Source organism: Myotis lucifugus, unplaced genomic scaffold, assembly GCF_000147115.1.
Source record: "Myotis lucifugus unplaced genomic scaffold, Myoluc2.0 scaffold_1556, whole genome shotgun sequence".
NCBI lineage: Eukaryota > Metazoa > Chordata > Mammalia > Chiroptera > Vespertilionidae > Myotis > Myotis lucifugus.
Genome location: NW_005872604.1, coordinates 32,086 through 44,616, shown reverse-complemented (window position 1 = coordinate 44,616; position 12,531 = coordinate 32,086). Strand labels below are relative to the sequence as shown.

Here is a 12,531-nt window from a genome sequence, read left to right as displayed (position 1 = left end):
GGGAGAGGGGTCACACAGAGGCCCAGCTGTGGGTGGGGTGCAAGTCCTAAACATTGTCTTAAACTTTTCTGTGCCATCTGTCCAGCTCACTGGCCCAAAGTTGACATGCAAAGGCCATGCCAGGCCTCTAAGTGGTTGCGTCTCCGAACTATGCTAACAGCTACTGAGGAAACTTAAGATACCTTAGGACCCTGACATTGTACGCCCCTGGTGCTAGCTCGGATAGGGGACAGGGAGGGGGAAGACACCCCGTCTCCACTCACTTACTCCCCTCTTCTAATCCATAGCCTCCCCTCCAAGACCAGAGTCCCATTCCTTCCCATATGTGAGTGTGTACGTAGAACTTGCTAGGATCCCCTGGCTGCCTCTGGGGTCCTCCGTCCCCTGGCAGACCTTCCTCTGGGGGCAGAGGAACCCAGCCTGCTTTCTCGCCAGGGCCAATCAGTGTCTTATAAGCCCCTGCTTTCTGCCCAGAGAGCAGCTGGCCCTGGGCAGCAGGTTGCCATTGAATGGATCGTGGGGTTGTGCACTCGTCCTGGGGCCACCTGGCTACCTGGGTTTCTGCTGAGCATCCGTGACGCACCGCTGTCGTACTTTCCCTGCAGGTCCTTCAAGAGGAGCGACCCTGTTAACCCTTACCACGTAGGTTCCGGCTACGTCTTTGCACCAGCCACCAGTGCCAACGATAGTGAGATATCCAGCGACGCACTGACTGACGACTCCATGTCCATGACGGACAGTAGCGTGTAAGTATTCTGGCGTCCCCATCATGTCCATGGTGGCATGTGATTCACAGGATCAGCTGGCCAGAGTCCTCAGCCATCCTCACCCGGTTTTGCAGATCCCATCTGTGGACATGTGTTTGGTGGTTGAGGAGGGTGACATGGTAGGTGAGGTGGTGGTAAGCTTGGTGGTAAGCTTAGAGCCTTGAAGGGAAGGTTGGGTGGTACCGTAACAGAAGAAAACTAAGGTAACGTATGGAAGGTTAAGATCTATACATTTGAGTGTAACCACACATCTTTTGGTTGTCATTTTGCCGGCCTTCCCTGTGGGCACAAGTGCTGGGTTGGCCTTGAAAGCTAGGTTCTATAGAACCAGCAGGTGGGGGACAGGGTGGCGTCAAAAGGGTTTGTGTTTAGTTCATTGTTTTTGAAGGAAAAGGCATGGAAGGTGTCAGTTTCCCTCATGAATGTGCTCACATGGACATCGTTCAACTGAATAAGTCTCGGAGGATGCCTGCTCTGTGTCGGGTGGGGGTTCTGCCCCAAGTTTGGGTTCCCTCCGAAGTCGAGCCGATCTTGGCTCTTTTGCAGATGGATGGCTTTGATTTCTGAAAGCCATCCAAGTCATCAGGGTGGTCTGCTGAGGTCAGCAGGGCAGCGGGCGGGGTCATGCTTTGAGCTTTAGGTCATTTGTGGTCATGCAATGGAGGCGAACAGCATACATTCTATGTGAACTCCAGTGTGTGTGTGTGTGCATGCATGTGTGTGTGGGGGTGCGGTGGGCTGGGTATACCCATCTCCTGCCATCCCTTGGGATTCTGATGCAGGAGGCTGGAGGGAGAGCCTGGCCTTGGGCAAAACTTCCTCAAGAGCTTTTCACCCATCACCAGTTGAGAACCACCATTCTGGAAATGCTCTTTGAAGGCTTCCCCACAAATGTTTTGAGTAGGACTTTCTCCCGCTAAGGGAGCAGTTTTAAAAGGCAAACCCATTGAGCTGTGTGAGTTCTGGCGTACTTAGAGTGTGTTCCTTTTACCTTCCTAAAAACCGGACTGCCTATTCTTCCAGTTTGTTTGAGATTATATGGTTTTTATTGGCCAATGTCCTGTTGCTTGGTCTCTGGCATGGAACTAGTTCGAAGGAAAGTTGATGAGGCTGGTTTGGGACTCTGCTATTGATTAAAATCCTGGTGGCTTTTATTGTGTCACCTCAGATTCCCCTGGTGGTAAAGGGAGAAATCCTCAAGATGAAGCTTCCTACTTTAATAAAAGAATAGCAGTTTTGCCTTGAGAAGCAATAAGTAAGGGTACACATCTTTCCTCCAACGTGGAGGAATGAGGAGTTCCACAGAAGTAAGTCGGCCTGAACTCCTTAAATATCCATGTTGAGAAAAATTATCCTTTGATGGGCATAGTTCTTAATACATTTTTACTCTGTCTTTATGGAATAGTATTAGGTAGGCATAATTTATTTCTTGATCCAGATAATTAATATCAAGATCTGTTTTCGTACTGTGTTGTATTATCATAGATTATAAGGTTATATCAGGCTATCTGCCCCTACACGTGGTATTGTTCCCCCCCCCCCATTTTCTTTTCTTTTTTTATGTACATTTTTATTGACTTCAGAGAGGAAGGGAGAGGGAGAGATCGAAACATCAGTGAGAATCATTGATCGGCTGCCTCCTGCATGCCCCCAACTGGGGATCGAGCCTGCAACCTGGGCATGTGCCCTGTAATCAGGATTTTAAAAAGATTCCCAGGTGATTCTAATGTGCAGCCAAGGTTGAGAACCACTGTCCTAGACCAGTGGTCGGCAAACTCATCAGTCAACAGGGCCAAATATCAACAGTACAACGATTGAAATTCCTTTTGAGAGCCAAATTTTTTAAACTTAAACTATATAGGTAGGTACGTTGTTATTAACTTAATTAGGGTACTCCTAAGGCTTAGGAAGAGCCACCCACACTCAAGGGGCCAAAGAGCCGCATGTGGTTCGCGAGCCACAGTTTGCCCACCACGGTGACCATAGGTCGATGCTCAACCACTGAGCAACACTGGTCGAGACCCCCTCCCATTTTCAAAATGAGTTTTTCTTTTTCTTGTCACCCTGCCTGCTGTGTGTTTGTTTGCTGCCGTTGTGTGCTGGCTACTGGTAGCATTACTCCTTCAGCTTTTGTTGTGTTGTGGGTTGCATGGGAGTGGTAGCATTATGTGAAATAGGTGAAGTCGGATTTGAATGAGGGCATTGAGTGACTCTGCAAAGTCAAAGGTAGTTTGCGGAAGGCTTCTGTTTAGTTTCCTTAGAGACTGTTTGGCCTGCTTGCTGGTCCTGGCCTGCATTTATTTCATTTCCACCCCCATCGCTGTGTTCTCCTGGCTTCATGATGAGATAACTGGGGGCGTGGTCCCCATACGTGGTGGAGCCTCACAAGACCCAATCGGGAAGGGCCGTCCTGTGACTGACAAGTGGAAGTAAGGCCCATGCTGCCATAGCTTCTCTCGGCAGAACCGGACTCAGAACCAGGCCAGACACCGGCCCCTGCCCTTCGCCTCTCCCCCCCCCCCCCCCAAGCACCCACAGTTCCAACGTGAGATGCGTTACTAGGACCAGTGGGTAATGAGACCTTTGAGCCACTTTGAGTTTCTTTTTCTTTTTATTTATTAGCGATCACCCACACTGCTGCTTTTTTAATGGGTTGGGGGGAGGGGTGGGAGGGAGCAAGTTCTAACTTCTCCCCTGCACCCTCCCCCGGTACCCCTCTTCTTTCATCCCCTTCCCAAAAGAAAACCTTCCTCGCTTTTACAGAGGTGACTTTAACGCTCTCCGCCCCCCCCCCCCACTTTAGCTAAAGAACTCGTGGGCCTGGAGCCGGGAGAGCCTCTCCTCGTAGGGATCACACAGGTGGCCTTTGCGAGCCAGCGGTTCTGGGCAGAAGGTAGAGTGTGGCCAGTGAGGTCCACTTCATGCGGAGGCAGAGCCCTCACTTAGTGGCTTTCTCTCTGGGCACAGGACATTCCTTGGGCCCCCACTGGCAGAACCTCGGGGATCCCGCCTAGGGTGAAGCTGCGTGGGCTTGGGGGTGAGGAACCAGGATGCCAACCTCAAGAGCAGGTCGCCTAGGGAGGGCCGGAGACCTGGGGGCCCAGCGCTGGGTGCCTGCCTCCTCCCAACCAAGTGGGCGGGTATCAGATGGGGCCGCGACAGCTGGGCCCACTGGGGCCTTCTTATGCCAGCTGGGAGCGGGACATCCTCTCTCGGGAGTGGTTTGTCCAGGGGCTCCGCCTGGTGCTGCCCAGAGTGGGGGACAAAGGGGTCTCCCGAGCCCATCAGATGGGATGAGTGTTTGGGCTTAGACGTTTCTGTGGGTGTCAAGCTGCCAGGCACTGGGGGTCCCCGGGGCCCTCCTCGCGCTCCTGCCCAGCGGACTTGGCGTGCCCTGAGTGCATGTGATCTGCCCAGTGTCGGGCGGGTCACCCAGGATTCCCAGGGCTTGGATTAGACCCCTCCTCAGAGCTCTGCCAATTGTGGGCCTGGCCCACATGAGAGTGCCGAGCGAGGAATAAAGTGTGTGGGGGATGAAAAGCCGAACTGAATCGCTTTCAGCCCATTGTTCATCCGGGGAAGCTTAGAGGGGATAAGAGGGTAGCAGGCCCTTTGAAATTTCCTTGAACAAGTGAATAGGAGCGCCCCATAAAGCATGAAAAGGCCCTGGCTGTTTCTCCTGGCCACAATGGCCGGCTCGGGCGGGGAGGGGGGCGGCCAGGGGCGGGGAGGGGGCCGGCTGCCCTGCTGGGAGCTGAGGAGGGGATGTGACTGAGGAGGGGTCGAGGGGGTCACGGGCGGCCTTCAATAGACTCCAGAAGGTTGGAGTTCATTAGACACAAGCCCGGGGAGGCCATCGTCTCATTGGCGATAGAACCAATGAAGTCCCGGGGCCTTTGCAGGGGGCCTGGGTAGAAGTTGGGCAGGGCCGGCCTGCACTTGCTTGTTCCAGGGGCAGCGGGGCCTGGAGGTCCAGCGCAGGCGGGGATTTAAAGAAACCATGGCTGGCTTCTGTTTTCCCGCCAAGTAAAGCGCCCTGTTAAGGATGGCTGGGACGGGGGTCCCGAGAGGCCTCTGAGAAGGCCCTTTTATGAGCCTATTACTCTGAAACCCACATTCTCGGAAGAAATGGCTTTAAAATTTTTTTCTTTTTCTTTTTCTTTTTTTGAAAGTTAGCTGCCAGATTCCCAGCCAAGTCCCAAGCCCCGTCTTTGGAGTCTGGGAGACGGGAGGGGGGGCTGGGCATTCCCGGGCCTCAGGCCCAGGAGGAGGAAGCCAGAGGCTGGAAACCTCAGCAGCAGCAGGTCCCTGCCCCCCAGGTGTGCCCTGTGTTAGGGGGCAGGCATCGTGTGTGCCACGTGCAGCAGCTGGACTTGAAGGCCGCGTCCGCCCGGGGTGTCCCCAAATCAGTGCAGGACGCTTCCCTCGCGTCCCACACCGAGGGCGGCGCGGGTCGTTTTATTTATTTATTTTTGTTTCCCTATATCTTATTTATGGGTTTACTTTGGACATCAGTGAAAGCCTCCGTGTGAACTTCAAATATTACCTTATCTTACAAACCGGGCTTTTGATGTTGGCTGTGATCAGAGGCCCTCTGAGAGGCTGCCAAATGGAACTGAGCGCGGACGCCTGAGCGCGGGAGCCCGCTCTTTCAAAGTCCCCGGAAAACGACATTCAGGTTAGGCCGGGCACCACCGCGGAGTCAAAAGGCTAAGCTAATTGGCTTGGCTTAAAGGGCAGCTAAATGGAGTCCACACTTCAAACCCGGTGCTCCCAGAAACAGCTGGGCCCGGCAGCGGCTCGTTAGCTCACATGTTTGTAATGAAAGGAGGCCGTGCAGGGGCCGGTGCGCGGGCTTCAGCTCGCAGTCCTGAGCAGCCAGGAAGCTGATCATAGACTTTAGAGCCCGAATAAAAAGGAGAGAGGCCCCCTTCTGGAATGAGGGGCTGTTTTGGAAGAAGATGCTTGGCGAGGGGAGAATTAGAGCCATATTTCCTTGCAGGCGCCTGTCAGGCCTCTTGGAGCCTCAGAGTTGAAATCTCCCTTTTCCTGCACTTGGCTCCATCAGCTGCCCTGGGGGGTGGGGGTGCTGGTGGTGGTAGTGGTGGAATGGGGATGCTGATGATGTTGTGTGTGGGGGGGGGGCGTTGGTTGGTTGAGGCAGTGCTTAAAAACCATCATTTGATCATTTGTTCATTTGGCCTTCAAATGGGCCAGTGAACTGCTTCCTCTCACCCCCATACTTACGTTCCCCAATTCTCTTTTCTTTCTACCTCATATGGGAAAAGACAAAGGTCAAAAAGCCTGACCACTGATTTCCGTCTGGGAGGAAAGGAGAAAAGACTACTAGAGGACAGAGTCTTGGGGGAGATGGGCGGGCCACAGTGGGGTCATGGGGTGCTTGACTCCTGGCCCCCAAGATTGTCAGGAAGAGGCCTAAAGCAGAGACATCCACCCTCTTCCCAGAAAAGGGTTGCTGGTCAAGAGAAAGGCTGCCTTGCAACCCTGAGGCAGCAGGAGATGGTTAGACCAGCATGAACCCCAAGTTGTGGGCCCTCCACTACCCACCGCCCCCCCTTACCCCACAGGGGTTTAGGTTAGAGACCAGGAGATTGACCTGGCATGCCCCCTAGCCAGTGAGTATCAAGTGGTGGGAGAGGACTTTCCAGAATGTTCACCAGGTCTCCCATTGGTCCCTTCAGCATGTTAGGTGACTCCATGGGGCTTGGAAATGCACCCCCATGTTCAGTCAGGAGCTTTGCCTCCCCAGTCGAGGAAGGCGTAGGTGGTTGAGACACCTGCTCTGGAGCCCGCAGCGGCTTGGGTTCCGATCCCTGGACCGCCCGCTGCTGACTGTGACGCCGGTCATCGAGATGTGGTGGAGTTGGGGTTTTGTGGGAACGGAGTTGGGCTATGTTAGGAATGTCTGACCCCCAGTAGGAACTCAGTGTGGGGGGCCAGCAGCCGTGGTTGGAGCCCATCACCGGGTTTCCTGCTCTCTCGGTATGCCCTGGAGGGCCCGGGGTTCTCTCCCATCAAAGGTGAGAACATTGAGCGTCGGTACATAAGCTCCAGGTGGGCACTAGGCTTCTGCACTCGGACCCTTTATCCTCCCTGGCCTCCAGGGCCCATCCAGTCCCCGGCCTCATGAGCAGGAGACTGTGGGCGACCTGACCTGCGCTGGCAAGTGGCTGCCGCTTCCCCCGGCGCTCGCTGCCTCTGCCCGGGCCTCGCCCTTGCCCTGGGACAGGACTCAGTGTGTCTAAGGCCTTACTTTAGATCCTGCTCTCCTGCCCTGCACCTCAATACGATGATCCTTCATGTGCTTCTCAGCCAGGTTTGGCTAACAGATCACTGATCTGTGACCCGTATCATCCCCACCATGGCCCTGTCCAGCCTCGGTCAGCAGACTTCCGGAAAACGCAGCCACTGGAATCCTAGGGCCTTGCAGATAAGGGGCCAGAGGTCAGCCGCTGGCTCCCTCCTGCGTCCTTTTAGGCGCTGCTGGTCCCACCCACTGCTGGTTCCACCTACTGCTGGTCCCACCCACTGCTGGTCCCACCCACTGCTGGTCCCACCTACTGCTGGTTCCACCCACTGCTGCCGAACCAACCTCCGGCCCATGAACAAACACCAGGGAAAGGGAACAGCCAGACCCCTCATTTCAATGCTGACAGCCTCCAAGGATGATGCAGGAGGGAGCTGTGTGACCATGAGGCTTTCACCTCCGGAAGGGACAGTGAGGGGAAAGTTGAACCCCCTTGACCATTCGGCTGCTCTCAAGAATAAAGTTCTTTTCCAAAAAGCCACAGCCACGGCAGGTTGTGTTTCTGGTGAAGACTAGCTGGAGTCCCGAGTGCAGGCGATTCTTACCTCTTCCACCTGTGTTTTTCAAATGCCACGAGGAAGGACGTAGGGGCCCGTGCTGCCTTCATTCTGGTCTTTGCCGGGACATCGTTGACAATACACTTCCCCGTGAACCACCTGGCATGCCCCCCAGCCAGTGAGCATGAAGTGGTGGGGGGCCAGGGCTGAAATTGCAACACCCTGCCCACCTCCCCCCCCCCCCCAGGTGGTCCTCTCTCCCTATTTCCTGCCGTGTGTTTCATCATGGTAATTACCACCTCTGGCATACTACAGGTTTTGCGTTTTTTATTTTTGCTTATTGCCTGGGCACCCATTAGGATAAAGCTTCATAGGCCGCCGTCCTCTGCATTTTTCCCTGCTCGTTTGCCCAGTGCCTAGAACGAGGTTCGGCACATGGTAGGTCCTCAGATACTGGAATGAACTGCACAGAATGCCACAGAGTAGGGGCTTTGTCTCTATGCCCACCTTGGTCATGTCTCTGAGACTTGGTTGGTTGGGATTGGAGCTGAGGGAAGGGAAAAGCCCGAGGTTACCCTGCTGGCGATTTGTATGAGGAAGACATTTGGAAACGCCTGGGAGGGTGAGGTCGGAGAGTTGCCACAGCTTCACTAACGCCTGGCTTGGCCCTAGTACGCGCCATAAGGCACACCTGGTTTCCCGATTCAGGGTAGTGTGTTGTGGTGGCAACAGATTGTTGGGAGGACCAAAAGGGTCTTCGGATCTCCTGCTTCGGGCACCTGTAAAGTGGGGCATCTTCACTCTGGCTGGGCTGGCTGGAGTGGAACCCAGTTCTGCGAGAACAGCCTGAGAGAAGAGCTTACCACCCTCTTTCCAAGTCGGGGATCCTGAATCCGAGAGGGAGCCATTTCCAGAGATGGTTGATGGGCAGGGGCGTGGCAGTGTGATGGTGGGTTACTTTCCCGCAGGGACAGCGGTGGCCATGGGGCAGGGTGCACTCTCGGGGAGGTGTGTGGCCCCGTCCTCGCTGGGATCTGAGCATCCTGATGCTGACAGCATCTCGTGAGCCTGCGGGTTCTGTCTTTTCCCTTCCCTTAGAGATGGAATCCCTCCTTACCGCGTGGGGAGTAAGAAACAGCTCCAGAGAGAAATGCATCGCAGCGTGAAGGCCAATGGCCAAGTGTCTCTACCTCATTTCCCGGTGAGTATAGCCTAGAGGGGGAGGTAACTGTTTTCAGCCACGAAGAAAAGGGGTGGGAGGAGGAGGGGCATAGAGACAGTAGGAGGGGCAGTGCTGGGCCTGCTGGGAACAGGGTGGGGAGGGAAGACCAGCAAGGAGTGCTTACGTGGTTCGTTGGGTTGTGATGCTGAGCAGTGGGGAGCTTGACATGACCCTCCTGAACCCTTCCAACTTCTCGTTCATAAAAGAAAATTCTCTACGAGAAAGAAACCAAAGCAGTTCCTCTGGGAAACCAGGACTTGATAGCAGATCGTCCACGCGTCTCCTTGGTCCCACCGCAGTGGGAGCATCCTGAGGGCAGGGAGTTTTGTCTCTTCTTAGCCTCCCTGTTCACAGAAACGAACAGTGCCTGGCACATGATAGGTGCTTGTTGATTGATCGAGTGATCAATTGAATGAATGAATGAATGAATGAGGAAAAGGAGGCTCGAGGAATCTGCTTCCTGTGGGAGGAAAATTCCATCCCTAGGACATTCTTGTGTTGACGGCATGGCTCAGTCGTTCCCATCATCCATGTATCTGTTGACTTGGCCATTCCTCCTGCTGACCTGAGGCCCTGGAGGGCAGCGATAGCATCTTGTCCGTTTCCAAGCCCAGCACGCGGCTCAGTTCCTGCCGTAGGCTCTGCACCTAATGCTGCTGAATGAGTGAAGTGTTGGCAGCGAGGGTCGCGAACAGCTTCTTCCTGCGGTTGCGATGAGAGGCCAGCATGGCATGAAGGGCCCCTCTGCACCCTCCCTTCTCCTTCCGTGTCCTGGAGGGCAGCCAGCACGTGCCCCTGTACATTTCAGGAGCTGTGCTTCTGGCAGTGGTCTGAGGTGCAGGTTGCAAGGGTCGGGGGGGAGAGTCCCCAGTTTAGAGCAGCATCTGTGTTCAGGAATCCTTCCCGAGAATCCAATCGGTCCATGGGTTATGTTGCATTTGGAAAATTAACACTTGGAATTGCTGCTCCTGTGTTGCATCCGTGCACAGATTGTAGCCAGAGCAGCTCTCTCTGAAACCGTGCACAGTCCGGGGCGGACTGAGCTTGTCCTAAAATTAGCACACTAAGATTGCTTTTCTGGGGACCTCCAGCATCTCCCTCCTCAGTAGCTCTACCTCCCAAATACAACAGTATTGATGATATAAACATTTTTGACAGGGCAGGGGTCTCTGTGTATTTATAAAGGAAGCTTCTAACACCCAGGCTTGTAAGGTAGATGCTTCTGTCCTGGGGTGCAGACCAAGTTCTCCGGGAGGCAGCCCCGTGGTGGGGGAGAGGGGCTGCCTGGAGCCCGCCTGTGTGAGAAGAGCCGTCTCCTACCGAGGGGGGCAGGTTGTCTGTCCCCTCAGCAGGGTCTGCAGCTAAACGGTCACCGGGCGAGGCCCACCCATCTGCCAGGGGGAAGGCTGGCCTGCCCACGTTGGCCTTCTGCTGCCCCCACCGCACCCCAAAGAAAAGGGCAAAGCAAGAGGGAAATGAGGAAGGAGGCAGGACTCCGGGGAGGAGGTGGGCGGGAGGAGGGTGGGCGAGATGACAGGAGGAGAGAGAGCCGGGCGGCCGTGGGGGTTCTCTCTGTTTGCTGCTTTTGGCAGGCGAGCTCGGTGCCTTTTTATATTCCGCACTTGATTTGGAGATGTTCCCTTTCCCTTGATAGAGCAGCTTCAGGCAGCCAAACTCAGCAGTGTTCTGCTACTAGCCCGCAGCAGCTTTCTTCATTTTCTGTACAAAGAGCTGGGGAGGGGGCGGGGGAAGCAGGCAGATCTAGGACAGTGTTGAGACAACACCGCCTCAAAGGTGCGCAGTGTGCGGCCAGGAAATAAATTACCGCTCCTTCTGATCCGGCCGCGTGACTCCCTTTCTTCCCTCCCTTTGCCTCCCCCCCACCTCCCTTCCAATCTTTTTTTTTTTTTAATTTCCAACTCCCTTTCTGTTTAGACTCTACTTTTTATTCCTTGAGTTGGGCTCTCTCCCCTCCCCACCTCAGAGGCTGCCTCTTTTTTTTTGATGTTTGACAACAGTCTTTGAAGATTTTCGACTTCAGAGTAGCTACTGATGGGCTGGTTGTACTACAGAGAGAACAAGCGGGGCCTCTCGGAGTGCGACCAACTGCTCCTGCCCAAGGCAAACGCTGGTGGGGACCATGGCGCTCCATGAGGCCACGGCGCCGGCACATAAAGCTCCCCGGCAGCCCGGCCGCGCTCTGCCCGGACCTGGAGCCGCCGAGCACATCGCCAGCCCGGGCAGCTCCGGCGCGGCCACCACGGGCACCGCGCGCCCAGCCGGCTCAATGTGCCCGTCTCTCTCCCCGCACCCTGTAGAGAACCCACCGCCTGCCCAAGGAGATGACCCCCGTGGACCCCGCTGCCTTCGCGGCCGAGCTGATCTCCAGGCTGGAGAAACTGCAGCTGGAGCTGGCGAGTCGGCACAGCCTGGAGGAGCGGCTGCAGCAGATGCGCGAGGTAGTGCCGGCCCGGCCCCGCCCCGCCCGGTCCCCATGCGTCCCTGGGTCCCCCCTGCTCACGGCCCCCCTCTGCTGCCTTCCCTTCCAGGATGAAGAGAAGGAGGGGTCCGAGCTCGTGCTGGGCTTGCGGGAGGGGGCGCCCCCCCAGCACCCCCTCTCCCTCCTGCCCTCCGGCAGCTACGAAGAGGACCCGCAGACGATTCTGGACGACCACCTGTCCAGGGTCCTCAAGACCCCGGGCTGCCAGTCCCCCGGCGTGGGCCGCTCCAGCCCCCGCTCCCGCTCCCCCGACCACCACCATCACCAGCCGCTGTACCACCCCCTGCTGCCCCCCGGGGGCAAGCTGCCCCCCGCCGCCTCGCCAGCCGGCTGCCCCCTCCTCGGGGCCAAGGGCTTCGTGACCAAGCAGACCACGAAGCACGTGCACCACCACTACATCCACCACCACGCCGTCCCCAAGACCAAGGAGGAGATGGAGGCGGAGGCCGCACAGCGGGTGCGCTGCTTCTGTCCCGGGGGCCCCGAGTATTACTGCTACCCCAAGTGCAAAAGCCACCCCAAGGCTCCGGAGCCCGGGCCTGCCGAGCAGTTCGGGGTAAGTGTTCGGGAGTGGGCTGTCCCAGTGGGGTTTCTCCCAACCACAGCCCTGGGCAGGTGTGGGGTGAGGTCAGAGGTCACGGGCATTTTGCTTCCAGGAAGCGGGGCACAGGGTAGGGAGGCAGGGGGAACAGGTGCATCTCACCCCGCACCGTCCCATCTGCCCCGCGGGGCATCCCAGAGAGGTAAGGGGCGTGGTTGTTGGTTCCCCGCAGCGGCAGCCGAGGCAGCACCCTGCCCAGGCGCAGTGGCAGAGCCGCCCAGCCCAGCCCGGCCCCGGCCGCCAGGGAAGGAGCCGGGCTGCAGCTGCCCAGGGAGGACGGAGACAGGTCGCAGGATGTCTGGCAGTGGATGCTGGAGACCGAGCGGCCGAGCAAGCCCAGGCCCCATAGGTAAACACGCCGCCGCCGGCGCCACCCCCAGGGGGCCGGGCAGCCGCCGGAGGTATTGTGGGGTTGGCTATTTTTGCCGCCGGCCGGAAGCAAATGTGACTGTTTGCTCCTGCCATCTTAATATTAAGCGTTGGCCTGAGCAGACCACAAAAATGCCATGTTTTGGCAACGCCCCCTGTCCGTGTTATGGTAGTTATTTTTTCTTCTCTCTCTGAAGGCAGAATAGAGAAGTTGCTCTCGAAGTCACATTTTCCAGTTTTTCTAACC

The 12,531-nt window shown here is 56.3% G+C and overlaps 1 protein-coding gene across 1 annotated transcript in view; it reads left to right on the top strand.

Annotated features, from left to right (window-relative positions):
* Positions 1–605: 605 nt before the first annotated feature.
* Positions 606–12,531, top strand: part of AXIN2 (axin 2) — a gene marked incomplete at its 5' end in the record, with an annotated part of 18,084 nt that continues 6,158 nt past the window's right edge. Inside the window, 6 exons of the mRNA XM_023748574.1 lie at positions 606–746; positions 8,691–8,793; positions 11,133–11,273; positions 11,364–11,884; positions 12,088–12,264; positions 12,308–12,316. Coding sequence (XP_023604342.1) covers positions 606–746; positions 8,691–8,793; positions 11,133–11,273; positions 11,364–11,884; positions 12,088–12,264; positions 12,308–12,316 — 1,092 coding nt within the window. The remainder of the gene's footprint in view (positions 747–8,690; positions 8,794–11,132; positions 11,274–11,363; positions 11,885–12,087; positions 12,265–12,307; positions 12,317–12,531) is intronic.